The following is a 17,162-nucleotide window of genomic DNA, read 5'->3' on the forward strand; positions in this document are numbered from 1 at the left end:
CAACGGTAATCGACCATTCGATTTCATCTCAGGCATTTATTTTCACTTTTCCTCCATAGCGTCCGAGTGGCCGGTGATCAACAAGCCCCTGAAGGTGATACGAACCAAGGAGAATAAGCTGTCGAACAGATTCTTCCCGTACGACGAAATAGAGACTGAATGTCAGCTGACTATTGATGATGATATTGTCATGTTAACGCCTGACGAGTTGGAGTTTGGGTGAGTTTTTACGACTACTTTTAACCTCGGTGGTCTAGATGTTTAGCACACAGATTTATTTCCGATGGTCGCGGGTTCGATTCCTTGCTTGAAATATTTATATTCGTGAATATGATTGTTTGTATCGGTCTGGGTGTTTTCTATGTATGTATTTAAAAAAGAAGTACCATCCATGATGATAAGTCATGTTAACGCCTAACAAGTTGGAGTTTGGGTGAGTTTTTACGACTACTTTTAACCTCGGTAGTCTATATGTTTAGCACATAGATTTACTCCCGTCAGTCGCGGTTTCGATTCCTCGCTTGGAATATTTGTATTGTGAATATGATTGTTTATATCGGTCTGGGGGTTTTCTATATATATTATGTATGTATTTACAAAAAAAGATCTATGTATTTACATCTGTTGTTCATTACTCATAACAGAAGCTCTGCTTAGCTTGAGACTAGATGGCGCTGTCCTGAGATATTGTATTAAATAACCTAGAACCTTGTTTTGTTCTCATAGATAATTGGTGATCAAATTCCTATAATTCTAACACCCATACTGCAATTCGTGTTTCGCCTCTGAACGAGGTATCATCAGGCATTGAATAGAGTTCCGATATAGATAAGCCTAGTGTTGACTGTTCGCTGACCAAACTGCGACTCAGTCAACTACGCTTAATAATATAAATCCATTAAGTTATGAAATATACTTATAAAAGTATTAAAAAAAAAATATATTAATTTTTTATATAAATAAAATTCAAAATTCAAATTCAAAAATCATTTATTCATGTAGGACATTTTAGCCGCTTATGAACGTCAAGTTTTTACATTAGATTTTTTTTCCCTACCGTATAGTTACCTATAAGGTTGCGCATAGTATATTAAATATATGTCATGTAATTGTGTTAGTGTAAAGTTAAACCTTGTTGGTGATCTGAAAAATGAAAAAATAAAATACATTTTACATTATACCGCCCAATGTTGCCTCTTCCCTTTGAGAATGTTGTATGTTTATACATATTTATACTTACTTATATATTAATAATATACATATAAATGTTTGTTTGTATACTAAGAGAGAACAATAAAGAATTTTCATTCATTATATTGAAATGAATGTTCAACCAACAGTCAGAATTATAAAAAGATATGAACGTACTTACTTTCGTATGTACGTAGTACATATGCTTCTAAATATTACTCTTTTTTAGTTAAGCGTGTAGAAACGAATGAATTTAGTTTTTATCATGAAATTCTACCAGAAAGTGATACGTGAATATCGCCTTTATCAATTTCAGAATTTCTTTTTTTTAACTACTAGCTTTACACGAAGTAAATGCGAAATCGCAATGATACTTCACGTTTAATTGACATGTAGATATGTATCTCAATTTCTTCACGAAAATGAAAGTGATGGATTTGTGTAAAAATATTTGGTACGAATGCTCAACATTTCTTATTTCTATTCTATTCTACCAAATATTCTTCGGCACATCAACGCAGATGGTAGAAATTTGAATTTAGAACAGTCCAAAACTTTAAATGAAATTGTAATAACATAGCATTTTCGAGACAAATTTTGAATTTGGAACATTATATTTATTATTAACATTACATTATTATTATTTTTTAAAATAATAATAACAATTTTTTTTTTTTATAAATAATAGTTTTCTTTTTATTTTTACAATTTGAAGTCTGTGTACGCTCACGAGGATAACCTCTAAAATTTCTAAAAATTAATAACTGATTTAAATTTTGCTTTTTAATTTCCAATTAAAGATTTTTTTAATTTTGTGAAAACAGCCTATGGTATTATTTTTATTTCTAAAAATAACAACATTTGCGGGAATGGAGTCTGCTATTTGAAGAAACACTAATATACCTTAATATACAACAGTTCCATCTCGCGGCATTGAAGTTAAATAAAAAGAACTTTATGTCTTATTCGATATGACATGATTTACTCCACAGCTGTAGACGGTTAAGTTTGCTGAAAGTACTTTGTCGCTGTCATTTACAAATACATCAATCACTGATGGATTGATTCTGGAATGTTCGAAACTTCACTTATCTTTAAGGTTTTAAGGTGATGCCAATTCATTTTCCTAGACCTTGGTTCGTGCGTATTTTATTATTATAATTTATAATAAAACTCAATGTTTTTTTAGTAATGTACAACCGTGTTACTCAGTTTATGTAGGGAATGTAGCTTTCTGTAATTTAAATAATTATAAATTCGATATTTTTAAGATTTTATTACGTTATTCCATTACAAACAAAACGAAAGAAATGTTTCTATTTGATATATAAATCGTACATAAAAATGTTATTGTTTATTAATTCTTAATAATAAAGTATTATGTATGTTAAATACCATAATTGAAAATAGCCTTTGTAATATTTATTATTATATTTTCCTGCTCTTTATTTATTTTAATAAACGGGACTTCACATGAATAATTATATGGTATAAGTATTTATCTTTATCGATGTATACTCCAGTCAGCTCGTAACCACGGCTAGTGCAACCTAGTCGAAATGTCGAATAATATACAAAATCCTTTATTCATATAAACTTAATTTAAGCACTATTTAATTGTGACAGTTCTATTAAAGTACCGCTCATTCGGAATATTGTCTCATCACAAGAAGAACGAGCGAGAAACTGGGACGTGTTGCTCTTTTAAATAATAGTTGTAACTTTACATTTTTAAGTCGAATTGTGTGAATACAGACTACCAACTAGCAATAATTTATTACGGTCAAATATTAAATACACGATAAAATAAATCAGTTGTAGTGATTAGACCAGATGAGTCAGATCAGTGAGCCAGTCGTCACTGCGCTCGATCATATTTTAGGGAGCCCAATGACCCGACCTCGAGAGAGGTAAATCTTATATATAAAATTCTCGTGTCACAGTGTTCGTTCCCATACTCCTCCGAAACGACTTGACCGATTCTCATGAAATTTTGTGAGCGTATTGAGGTCTGAGAATCTATTTTTCATCTCCCTAAATGTTAGGGGTAGTCCACTCCTAATTTTTTTTTATTTTAAGGCAAAACAACGTTTGCCGGAACAGCTAGTATTTACTATAAAATTATTCGCGATAAAACTTGGTATTATCTTTTGTCTATTAGTAAGTAGTAATAAAATCAAGTCGGTGTAATTTTTTCAATTGGTGTGTAATCAAATAAAGTCCTCAAGTGGCGACCGCGGACCGGAACACGCAGCGTGGGAAGCCCTCCAGCAAGGTGGACCGACGATTGGTCAATATCGCTGGAAGGCGTTGGATGCGAGCAGCGCAGGACCGGTCGTCGTGATCTTTGGGGGAACTTTATTCATCAGTGGACGTCTTCCAGGCTGAAATGATGATGATGAATAAAATCAAATATTTATAATACGAGATTAGATTTGACTCTTAACAGTGAATACAAGCCGTAGATTTGTTAGAATCTAAAAAGTCAATGATCTAATTGTTTAGACTACTGTGCTGTCTTCGCTTGTAGTTTCACACGTGCGAATTATTGTGTGTAATATAATGAGAATAATAAATTCTTTCATACCGTAATAATTGTGAATGCCAACCGTACGTAACAAAGTAAAACTTTGTACAGATGTTCGAGATTTTTTTGTGGTGGGTACGAGGTACCAGAAAGTCATTATTTTTTTCGTAGCGTTAAGACAAGTACGAGATTTTTTTGTGGTCGGTACTAGTGGGGCCTTCATTTTTGTCGTAGTGGTAGAGATTTTCATGGACGGCAATTTATGAATATATTATAAAGGATCCATTTTTTTGGTTGGTCGAAGAGAATGCTCCAGGAATTCATTGTGGTGGTTTCCATGGATGGAATGGGTCTTTGAAGAACACATTATGGTACATTGTACTGTACATTTTACTATAGGATCACTAATCCCATAGTGTTAATCGCAGATATAACTATCTATACGCGAAAGATTTTTAAGTTCGATATATTTTTTTTATTATTTATTTTACATAGTATAAAAAAATCCCGCTGCTGTCTGCTCGCTTATATCTTTTAAATTACGCAGCAGATTTTAATGCTGTTTTTAGCAATAGACAGAGTGATTGAAGAGGAAGGTTTACATACATACATATCAAATCAAATGAAACATCTCTTTACTATCTATTCTATATCTGTTTATAGACACTTAAAGTCAAATTAACATTAATAAATCCTCTGTCTCTCTCTAGAATCTCTAAAATGAAGAATCCGATATTACACATCCATAGAAAATTGCAAATATTATTCACGTCGCGTATCGGTACCAATATTGGTAACAATACTGTTATGTGCATTAAGCCGAATATTTTATAGATCTTGTATACCTCCAATAATTTTATCAATATACATACATCATATAAGATTTTAGTATATATCCTTACTTAATATTATAAATGCGAAAGTAACTCTGTCTGTCTGTCTGTCTTGCTTTCGCGCCAAAACTACTGAACCGATTTAAATGAAATTTGGTACACAGATAGTCTAGATCCTGAGAAAGGACATAGGCTACTTTTTAATGCGAAAAAAGGGTTGTAAGGGGTTGAAATTGGGGATGAAAGATTGTATGGAAGAATCGTCATTTTTGAAGCTAGAAGCTTGAAACTTATTTTCGAGGCTGTTGATTAAATATGACATACTAAGTTTGTAAAAATTTTACCCTTAGGGGATAAAATAAAATAGGGGAAGAAAGTTTTTATGTAAATTTGTCATTTTTGAATCTAGAAACTGATTTTTGAGGCTGTTGATTGAATAGAAATAATAGGCCATAAAATTTTGTAAAAATGTTACCCTTAAGGGGGTAATATAAAATATGTCGATTTTAAAGTAAAATAGTCAAAGAATATATCTGATCTTTTTTCGCTGTACCTAAAATGAAGAAATGCCCATTACACATTCATAAAAAACTCAGCAAAAATTTTATTCAAGTAACTTAGCAACTACGTATTGCTGTGTGCATCAAACCAAATGTTTTATGTCTTGTACACCTCCAGTAATTGTATCAATATACGTCATATGAGGTACATAGAAATAGGGTATACATATGTACATATCAAATCAAAGGAAATATGTTTATTCATGTAGTCAAATCATAACAAAACAAAAATATTAATATAGTTCTAATTACAGACAAAGTCGAATCTGCTCTGATCTTTATCACTATAGCTAAATAGCTGAATAAAAAGTTTGCTAAGTTTTCTATGAACGTGTAATATATTCTTATATATAAAATTCTCGTGTCACAGTTTTCGTTCCCATACTCCTCCGAAACGGCTTAACCGATTCTCATGAAATTTTGTGAGCGTATTGAGTAGGTGAGAATCGGCCAACATCTATTTTTCATCCCCCTAAATGTTAGGGGTAGTCCAACCCAAAAATTTATTTTTTATTTTTTAGACAAAATTTTTAGTTTCTATTTTTTTATGATAAAACATACAAAAATACATACAATCCTAAATTTTCACCCTTCTATCATGAACCCCTATTTTTTTATAGCGTTATTAATTTATATGCATCCTTATGTAAAGTGCGAATACTGTAACTACCATATAGTAATTTTTGTAGCTGTGACGTGGTCGTGTGGAATGAGTAGTCATGCTCACTAAAATGTCCAGACATGTGGCGGCGTGGTGGGCCGGGTCAATGGGCTCCCTAAAATATGGTCGAGCGCAGTGATGGCTGGCTCATTCGTCATACTCGTGAACGAGTGCTCTGCTAGGGACTGGTCTGCTCTTATCACTACGACTGATTTAATCTTATTGCATGATTATATTTGACCCAAAAAATTAGTGCTTGTTGGTAGTTTGTATTCACACGTTTCGACTTGTAAATGTAAACTTACAAGGATTATTTAAAAGACACACAAGTTTCTTGCTCGTTCTTCTTGTGATGAGACAGCTTTCCGAACGAGTGGTAGATAAAAAACAAATTGTTATGACTATTCAAAAGTGCTTAAATTAAGTTTATTTGAATAAATGATTTTCTATTCTATTCTATGGCAAAACAACGTTTGCCGGACAGCTAGTTTATACATAAATATATTACACGTTCATAGAAAACTGAGCAAACTTTTTATTCAAGTAGCGTATCAACGGTACGTATTGCTGTGTGCATCGAACCGAAATTGTACACCTCCCATAATTGTATCAATATCCATCGCATACGTCAAATAACATGTGAATCTGTGATACGTGTCACGTAGTGAGACATGTTGAGATACCACGCTACCGAGTACCGGGGCGACAGAGCTTCGCACGATGTTTTTTTGTAATTTTGTGTTTACTTATTACTTCTAAACTACAAAACTGATTTTGATAACGTTACCAATAACATTTCGTGAATTACTTCCGGAACGTTACATGTGTAAATATATCATATAAAATTTATAACCGTGTGAATCCGAGGTAGGGCATTAGTCGTCCATAAATAGAAGTAACAATACGCCACCACCCAGTAAATATCACAGCGTAATACTCGACAAATTGAACTATACTAGCTATGTAAATTTAATTATAACCTAATATTTCATTTCTATAGAATATGAATTATTCATATATTCAATTAATGCTGGTATATAGCTATTTATAGATGTATAGCAGCCAGTATATAGTCTTATCTCTCTTTACGACGCATATTTGTATATACTAGCTACTTTCCCCGGTTTTGTACAGGTGTACATGTATTATACATTTCACGACATATATTTGTTACACAAGCTACCCGACCTGGCTTCGCACGGGTGTATTTGTGTAAGAAGCGCTAATTATGTTGGACGACTGAGGCTTTGAAGCCGGCTACCGCAAGGGAAACCCCAAGTAGCGCCCGTGACTTGTGACACGGGTGTAGGTTTAAAAGGCCCTTTTAGAATGCATTAACACTCACCTTCACTACTTGCAGCTTCCCCCCAGGCCCAACTAAGACCGGGATAAACCCATTGCTAATACAATTCACTTTAGTATCCAAAACACAACCGGCACGCTCTGCGCTCGTCGACTGAATGCCGCGGCTCACCAAACGAAAGAGGATTTATTCAACTACCGACCTCCGTATTTATAGACCAAAGTCAGTGTAGTAGGTTGGTCTATAAATACTAGATGGCGCTATTTACAATATTCGTAATAATCCTTACATTGGGTACTTCATTAGTACTAAAAACAAACTACCTTCTTTTAATATATTTTTAAAATATCGGATTTTTTCTACAATAATGATGTGAATTCTAACACTTGTATTATACATAGAAATAGACTCTTGAATCACTATCGATTGCAAAAAACGGCATTAAAATCCGTTGCGGCAAAATGATCTAAGCGAACAGACAGCGGACGCGACGTCATTTTATAATATGAAATAGAAATAGAAATAGAAATAATCTTTATTCAAATAAACTCATTACAAGCACTTTTGAATAGTCATATTTTGATTCTACCACTCATTCGGAATGCAGATTCATCACAAGAAGAATGAGCAAGAAACTTGTGTGTTGCTCTTTTTAATAGATGTTTTTTTTATATAAATAATTACAGTGTAACAAGTAAGAGGCATGCGACAATCAACATAGAAATCGCTACGCACTCATTATTAGTGTAATCAGATAATATTGTCAGTGCTAATATTTAAAATTTTTCTACAAAAACATTATTATCGTTAACGAATATCGTTAATGAAAAGATAGATTCAGCTGTTTTATAAGTGGCGCTCGTAAAACTATAGTTATGTTGCAAACTACATATTTCTATATATTTACTAGCTGTCCCGACAAACTTTGCTTTGCCATATAAATTAATAACGCTATAAAAAAATAGGGGTTGATGATAGAAGGGTGATAATTTAGGATTGTATGTATTTTTATATGTTGTATCATAAAAATATAGAAACTAAAAATTTTGTCTAAAACATAAAAAAAATATTTAGGGTTGGACTACCCCTAACATTTGGGGGATGAAAAATAGATGTTGGCCGATTCTTAGACCTGCTCAATACGCTCACAAAATTTCATGAGAATCGGTCAAGCCGTTTCGGAGGAGTATGGGAGCGAAAACTGTGACACGAGAATTTTATATATAAGACTAGTGGAATAGGTAACTTTCTCTGGCATCATCATTACATAGTATAAAGTAAAGTCTCTGTCGCTGTCTGATCCTAGAGAAAGGTTTATATGTATAGTGTATACACCCGTGCGAAGCCGGGGCGATTGCTATTTAATATTATGAAACTTGCCAGTAATGGAGTATATATTAGATTAGTACATAGGCTATAAACTCGCGGGTGAAACCGCGGGGGCAGTTAGTTATTATATATTTTTAAATGTTGTAATATTATTTCTATCAGTTGTCAAGTTTTGCTCAACTACGAACTACATGGCGCTGTGTCAATTGTTCAAGATTCTTATTATTATAGTATAATTAGTTACTACCAAAGTTAATTTAGTATTTGCGTTAATGACAGTACTGTGTGTACAGCTATAGCTTGTGCCCCGGCCATCCGTCACTCCATTTATTTCAGAGCGCTGTCCACTCTTGTTAACCCTTCTCCAGTTAAACCAATGTCCGTTAAATGTTTTAGACTGAAATAAATCGTCCCCCATACCACGAGGCTATACTGGTCATAAATATTAATCTCATAAAATTCTCTCGTGTTCAGTCTTGATTGAGTGTGTTTTAACGGCCGTGGTGCAAGGTTTATCAAATCAAATCAAATCAAAAATTATATATTCGTGTAGGACATTTTAGCCACTTATGGGTTTATGAAATAAAATAAAAAAATGTTTATTCTTGTAGCACATTTTAGCCGCTTATGGATGTATTACTATTATTTTACGATCGTCAAGCTCAGTATACATTTTATTCTTAGTATACATATAAACGCGAAAGTTTGTAAGTATGGATGTTTGTTATTCTTTCACGCAAAAACTACTGAACGGATTTTAATTAAACTTTACAGTAATTTAGCTTATGTATCAGAATAACACATAGGTTATATTTTATATTGAAATTTAACCCGGGTGTAACCGCGGGGCACAGCTAGTTGTCTATAAAAAAAACATGGACAATCGATGTTTTTTTTAAGATATATTTTTTGTTGTCAGTTTCGACGTGTGGCGCGAGTTCCCCGACCGTATAGTGGGGTTTCCGTCCAGACTGCACGTGTGGGACAACGCGACCAACTCCTGGCGTTACCACAGCGAGTGGACCAACCAGATCTCTATGGTAAGTACCCATCGACAGGGAATTCATCCCCGCACCTAAGTTGTCTCGTACAGTGCGGTTTCAGAGGAGCTTCCTCCCGTACACGTAGATTATGGATGAACTGCAACATTATGATACATTCCTGGTAAATTTGTCATGATGGTTCCCAAGGGAACTGCGTGTAGGCCAACCTAACTAATGTAATCCACATTGTGGACTAATGATCCCATTGCTAGCAATCCCTTTACAGGCTACTGTTTCTTATGGATGATAATAATATGGTGCACCAGCCTGCGCTAACGGTTTACGCTGGCGGGGCACTAGTGGAGGATAATAAGATGAACATGAGGTCAGGTCAGTTAGTTGTGGTAAATTCACCATAAATTTATCACGATGTTTTTCAGGGGGTACCACGTGGAGGTCAACTTAATATGGTATATTGTTAGCAATGGGGTTATTAGTCCACATTGTTAAACACTCCCCCTATTAGTGACAGTTTTCATTTTTTTTTATGGATGGTAATGGAATGAAACCCGCCTGCGCTAACGGTTAACTCTGATGGAGCATCAGTAGATGATAAAAAAATGATCATGAAGTCTGGTCAGTTAGGTTTCCAGGGGAAACCGCGTGGAGGTCGACCGACATGGTACATTGCTAGCCCCATATTCCCACAATCATTAATCAATATTACTAATAATTCTCTACCCTACTATAGGCGATTGTTATCACTATACTATATTACCATATCATTTACATAAAAAAAGATGGCGGCACGTCAGTTGTGTGGGTTTATTTATTTATTTCATTATAAGTTAGCGTACCCTACGAGATTCTCTCGGGATGGGCTCCATCAGAAGTCAGCGAAGCGTGTAATAAGTGTAATACTTGTCAGAAATGTAAGAGGAAAGAGCCGAAAGGAGAAAGATACAAGTGTAAAACAGGCTGTAATTCCGAGTATCAATACACGATGTAAGATTAAATTTAGTTGAATTTACTAGTGACGAGCATACTAACACTAATATTATAAATTGATATGTTTGTCTTTTTATAGTAATAACTAGTTACTTGCCCCGGCATCGCACAGGTGTACATTTTTTATATATATCAACCTTCCTCTCGAATCACTCTATCTATTAATAAAACCGTTTCAAAATCCGTTGCATAGTTTTAAAGATTTAAACATGCATAGGGACGGACAGACAGCGACAGCGACTTTATTTTATACTATGTAATGGTAATAAATAACCCTGGACTATTTACACAGCGCCATCTAGTCCCAAGCTAAGCAGAGCTTGTGTAGTACAAGACCACTGACAGCACCCAAACCAATACAAAAAGTTATGAATATAAATGTTAGTATCGTGCGTGGAATCGAACCTGCGGACATCGGTAAGGAGGTATATTAAACCGCTAGACCACCGAGGTCATCGATATCTGTTTGTTGTCTTTCACGACTGAAAGGAACTTACTGAAATTTGAAATGAATATAGATTATATCATGAGCAGCCTTGCTATACTTGATAATACTCGCGACTTCGGATGCAATTTTGATATAAAAGATAAGCTACATTTGTCCCGTCGCGGAAAGGCAAGTGTGAGACTGACTTTTGAGTTTATTGTATTTTCATATATATCTACAAATACTTTTTTTAATAAAATTACGCGGGAAAGGACCACGGAATATGGCTGCTCATAAAGTAGTTTTTATAGGATATTAGCGAACATCTTGCTTTCGCACGGATTCATTACAAATCTGAATTTCTCGGCTTGTTATATACTATACGCATGTATTATATATATAAAGCGTCCTCTTGAATCACTCTATCTATTGCTGAAAACTGCATTAAAATCCGTTGCGTAATCTCAAAGATATAAGCGAATAGACAGCGGCGGTGACTTTCTTTTACACTATGTAAAGATTATTTCTAAAAAAGTAAATGCGTGCATATGCGTAATGTGTGCGTAACGATTTCTATGTTTATTATCGCATGCCTCTTACTTGTTATACTGTAATTATTATATAAAAAAACATATATTCAAAAGAGCAACACAAGTTTCTTGCTCATTCTTCTTATGATGAATCTGCATTCCGAATGAGTGGTAGAAACAAAATATGACTATTCAAAAGTGCTTGTAATGAGTTTATTTGAATAAAGATTATTTCTATTTCTATTTCTGAATGTTACGTATAGAAGCTAGTATTAGTAGAAATTGTAACAGAAATGTTTCAATTTTTATTACTCTTTCAGCCAAAAACTATTAAACCGATTCAAGTGAAATTTGTTACACATATAGATTTTCCTAGATTAATAGTTAATAATATCTATTATTGATAAATTTAATATTGTCGGAAAGTCTCTATTTTTTTTATTTTGGTTTAATAACTTGGTACTTTCCATCATTGGAAACTTAGAAATTCCATATCTACGTTTTTAGTAATTGTACAGATTCGATCTCACGGTCTTTGAGGTCTACAAGTCGGCGCATTAAAATAACTGGGCCATGATCTAGTTTTGTTTGTAAATAGTTATTATTAGGTATTGATTAAGTGTTATTTATGAATAGTAATGCATTTTTAACAAGCAGTAAGGAGTTGTAACAACGGAAATTTGATTTTAATAGTTGTACACTTTATTCTTTATCTCAACTAGGACATTAGAAAACTTCTAATATATAAAACTCGCGTCAAAGTGTTTGTAAGAAAACTTACACGAAACGGCTTAAAATTGTTTACTATTAGATAACAATCTATACTAACAATAGATTAGAGAAATTATTATTAACAAATTGGCCGTTATACAATAAACATATTACTAGCAGCTCAGGACCGATCGTCGTGGAGATCTTTGGGGGAGACCATTGTTCTGCAGTGGACGTCTTCCGAACCGAGATAATTACTAGCTCTGCCCGCGGTTTAACCCGCATTAAATTTCAAGATATAAACTTTAATCAAAAATATAGCCCATGTGTTATTCTGATATATAAGCTATATTACTGTAAAGTTTTACCAAAATCTGTTCAGTACTTACTTTCGCGTTTATAATATTATTAAGATTATTATTATTTGCGTCAGTTTTTGCTGGTTTTTACGCTTTGTAGCTTATTATTAACATTATTATTAAACAGCTAGCTATACGACCACTACATCATTATTGTTGAAAATGAAATTGTCTGTGTTGTAGATATAAATGTATCATGTCCGACAGTAAATACTACATCAAAACAACTTATTAAACTAACAAAGCCCATTATATGGCGTCGGATTTAAAAATTCATATTATGCGCCATAATTGCTACAGTCCATGTACGTAATTATTATCTGCACTAGATGAAAACCAGGCTTCGCTTCGCCCGGGTAGATATTTCTGTAGTCATCGGTTTAAGTCAACTTTATATAACTTTATAAAACAATATTTTTTTACTAATTTGTTTCACGGCTCTGGATACAAGTTGGATGGGCTAAAAAGGACTTGTATCCAGAGCCGGTCAAATTTGTCTCGCAATTGGCTAATTTAAAGAAAAAACACATAACTGTATACTCTTTTATCATAAAAAAGTGTCAAAAACTATATTTTCGCGAAACGTCAACGACACATGTCATATATCACAGTTCTTTGTGATGGATCTTTGGCGCGAACGCACGCATAGTGTTGATTGGTTGTTAGCTAGTGACATGAAAATATGGCGACTGCAGTTTGTTTGTCAGTGTTTGTAATTAGAATTTAACGAAATACTCCATAATCCGAATTTTGCGGATATATGTTGTCGACTCGAAATCAATATTTTTTTATGTTTTGTTATTCACATAAGGTTTCGTTCAAGTCTACCGTACCCCTAGACGGAATTATTAATATAGATGTGCAGTAGAGTAACTGACCCCCTGCGATCGATCCCCCGTTCAATTCAAACGGAGTTCGAAATTACGACGGAATGAACCGAGGTTCGAACCCCTTGCGGTGTTCTCAGACTAAAGTCGTATCTGTCACTCAGGAGTTAGCCTTCAGGCTCTTCATAAATCCGCGGGTTTGGAATACCATCTGCAACTGACCTGACCTCATGCTCATCTTGTCATCATCCACTGGTGCCCCGCCAGCGTAAACCGTTAGCGCAGACGGGTGCACCATTCCATTATCAACCCTCAAAAAAAAATACCATCTGCATACGTTTAGTAAAGCTGTAAAGGCCAGCTGCGGCCAACGGTATTAGATAAAAATTAAATAAGTAATGTCAAAATTTTGTCACGCTTTTTTTAAAAACTATTACAATAGTTTTAAAATAAGCTGAAACTGGGAAACTAAGTTGAGTCCGCAAACTCTCGCGTTGCTACGCTTCAGCCGGTGCATAACTTATCTTTTTTTTAATCTACCGCTTATTCGGAAAAACTATCTCATCACAAGAAGAACGAGCAAGAATCTTGCGCGTTGCTCTTTTAAATAATTGTTGTAATTGTAAAGCCTAGTGAATTTTAGCTGTGATTCTGAGGGTGGGCTTATAAGTAGCACCCTCGCAAATGTAAAAAAAAACAGTTATTTGTTCCTAGTGCAAATTGCTATAAAATCGTCAATTGCCTTAAGAAAAATTTACAAAAATTGGTATAATGTAATGTAATGAATGGACCCTAATTAGATCTCGTTCGATATTTGATATAACATTAAGAAAAAAAAAATATATGTATAATTATGATCTTATTCAAAAGCAGTGTAGAATCGATGTATAGTCAACTGGTTGGTTTAATTTATAGGCTTCACATTATAGCTTCTTGTAGGAGAACTTGTTTAGCTAGATTATTTACATATTAAATCATTTAATATCCCATTGCTGTTATGCCTGAACTAAATCATTTATACATTACTAGCTGACTCGCTTAACTTCGTCTCAGTTACTTGACGGCCTCGGTGGTCTAGCTGTTTAGCACACCGCTTTACTTCCGACGGTCGCGGGTGCGATTCCTCGCACGATGCAAACATTTGTATTTATGAGTATGTGTCTGGGTGTTTTCTATGTATAAGTAAAAAATATATCTAAGTATTTATATCCGTTGTCTAGACCCATAACATAAGCTCTGCTTACCGTAGGACTAGACGGCGCTGTGTTTATTATCCAGGGTTATTTATTGTTGTTATAGTTATATTATTTATCCTCATATTTAGCTGAATTTACATAATATCTTTTTAAATTATAGCGACACGTCCCTGCTTAGCATAGATGCATTACAAATTTTTGAATTTCTCGGATCGTTCTATACTATAACACGCATGTATTATGAATATAAATTTTCCTCTCGAATCCATATATCTGTTGCTGCATTAAAATCCATTGCGTAATTTAAAAGATATAAGCGAACAGACAGCCGCGACGTCTTATACAAATACATAGATATTTTTTTTTCGTAAATAAATACATATTATGCATAGAAAACACCCAGACCGACACAAACAATCACACTCATGAATACTAATGTTTGTGCCGTGCGAGGAATCGGAATCGAACCTGCGACCATCGATTGCGATTCATCAATATTACGTATCAATATAGTCAGCTGTAAGAACTCATGCAAACCAATTGATGGGTAGTACTGCATCAATCAAAGAACGAGTGGAAATAGTGTGGTGTTTATAAAAAGCAAGCGCGCTAGGCCCTCTAACCTACATACTTGTATTGGCCTTGATTCGATTGTTTAACGAGAAGACTTATTACAGTCAGAGGTATACTTGCTAATGATAATGTCCGGCCGACAATTGTTTCTACAACCAGTAACCTCTTTTGATGTTGTTCTGTTATGAAATGATACACAAAAGAATATGTTTTTTCTTTATAAATTTGCTACGTGGTGACTTTTATGAGGTCACAATTATAATAATATTAGCTGTCCCTCGGTTTCACTCGCATGAAATTTATACCCTATATGTTATTCTGACTATATCACTGTAAAGTTTCATCAAAATCCGTTCAGTGGTTTCTGCGTGAAAGAGTAACAAACATCCATACTTACAAATTTTCTCATTTATAATATTACTATAAGCGCCCGCGGTTTCACCAGCGTTAAATTTCAATATATAGCCTATGTGTTATTCTGAAGCATAAGCTACATTACAGTAACGTTTCATCAAAATCCGTTCAGTCGTTTTTGCGTGATAGAGTAACAAACATCCATACTTACAAACTTTCGCGTTTATAATATTGTTAAGATGATATCATATATGATCTCAGGATAATTTACACAACACATTGTTTTCACAAACTCAGCAACTAACGTTTTTGAAATGAAAATAGAAAATACAGTGGAATTATAACTGTAGGCACTTACTTGCTGCAATTTGATGAAAAATACCCCTGGAACATATATCTTTTGGTAATTAAAGCATCAAATAGAATGTATAAATGAAGGAAAACATTGATGTGTATTATATATGTATTACAGTTACCCTATATTAGCATAATGACCTCTCGAGAGTAATTACCTTAAGCTAACAAGTGCTCTACATATATAACAGGGCGATTATCATATGCGTGTGCCAAATTTCGTTGCCTTTTATTCATAGAAGGAAAGAAAATATGTTTATTCAGTGCTTATCTTAAATAAATTTTCGTGTCACAATGTTAGTTACCATATTCTCCGAAAAGGCTTGACCGATTTTTATGATATTTTATATGCATATTAGGTCTGAATCGGCTGCTATATATTTTTCGTAACCCCAAGTGATGAGGGTTGTACACCCCTAAGATATTATTTTTATTTTATGAACAATTTTTTTTAATTTTATAATGTGGTATTAAAATACATAGAACACTAAATTTTCACCTTTCTATCTCCAACCCCTTATTTTTTAAGAGATCATCAAAGGTCAGCTAATATATATATATATATGAGTATATAGGAGTTTATAAATTCTAAAATGTTACCATAAACGATTCATTTATTAGACTAAATAATTATCTTCTTTAAAAACTTAAAAAAGATTAAAGAAGATAATTATTTAGTCTAATAAATTCTTCTTTGTTTTTATATTTCTTTTCAAAAAATTTACACTCTTCGTTTTTCTACGAAGTAGGCCGTATCGGCACCTCTGTCTGGCGTATTTCATCCGCGAATCGGCATTTTTTAACCTAAAGTTGCTTATATTGAAGGGTGAGATATAGCAGTTACCATAGTGGCGATGGTTGCCACTTACCATCACTCAAAATTAAAATAGCTTTATTCATATAGGCCTGTTACATAATTTTATGATATCTCATAGACGTTTGGAAATTAAATAACGACACGAATATGTGTACTCGCGCCAATAGCTTATAAAGTTAAGTAGATATTTAATCTAATGGCCCTATCTCGCAGTTTCATCCGCGTGAAATGTATAGCGTATATGTTATTCTGATATAAGTTTCACCAAAATCCGTTCAGTACTTTTTCCGTGAAAGAGTGACAAACATCTATACATACTCACAAACTTTCGCGTTAATAATATTAATAAGATTGTAGGTCTCTTACATATGTTACTCTTATGATATGTCAAATCTACCATTTCGGAGTGCTTCCGAGCTGATAAGAACAAAAAACTCATTTCTTATTCTTTACTTTTACTTTGTGCTTGATTACAGATTGATTTTTCATTTTTCAGACGACCTGGGTGGTTTAGCGGTCTAACACACCGCTTTACGACCGATGGTCGCGGGTTCGACTCCTCGCACGGCACAAACATTTGTATTCATGAGTATAATTGTTTGTATCGGTCTGTGTGTTT

General features: G+C 33.9%; 1 protein-coding gene across 1 annotated transcript in view; it reads left to right on the top strand.

Moving 5' to 3' along the window:
* Window positions 1–17,162, top strand: part of LOC131851143 (exostosin-2) — a 39,929-nt gene that overhangs the window by 7,236 nt on the left and 15,531 nt on the right. The window contains exons 4-5 of the mRNA XM_059201593.1: window positions 60–219; window positions 9,324–9,444. Coding sequence (XP_059057576.1) covers window positions 60–219; window positions 9,324–9,444 — 281 coding nt within the window. The remainder of the gene's footprint in view (window positions 1–59; window positions 220–9,323; window positions 9,445–17,162) is intronic.

Source organism: Achroia grisella, unplaced genomic scaffold (assembly GCF_030625045.1).
Source record: "Achroia grisella isolate CSIRO2021 unplaced genomic scaffold, CSIRO_AGI_Agris_v1 utg780, whole genome shotgun sequence".
NCBI classification, from domain to species: domain Eukaryota; kingdom Metazoa; phylum Arthropoda; class Insecta; order Lepidoptera; family Pyralidae; genus Achroia; species Achroia grisella.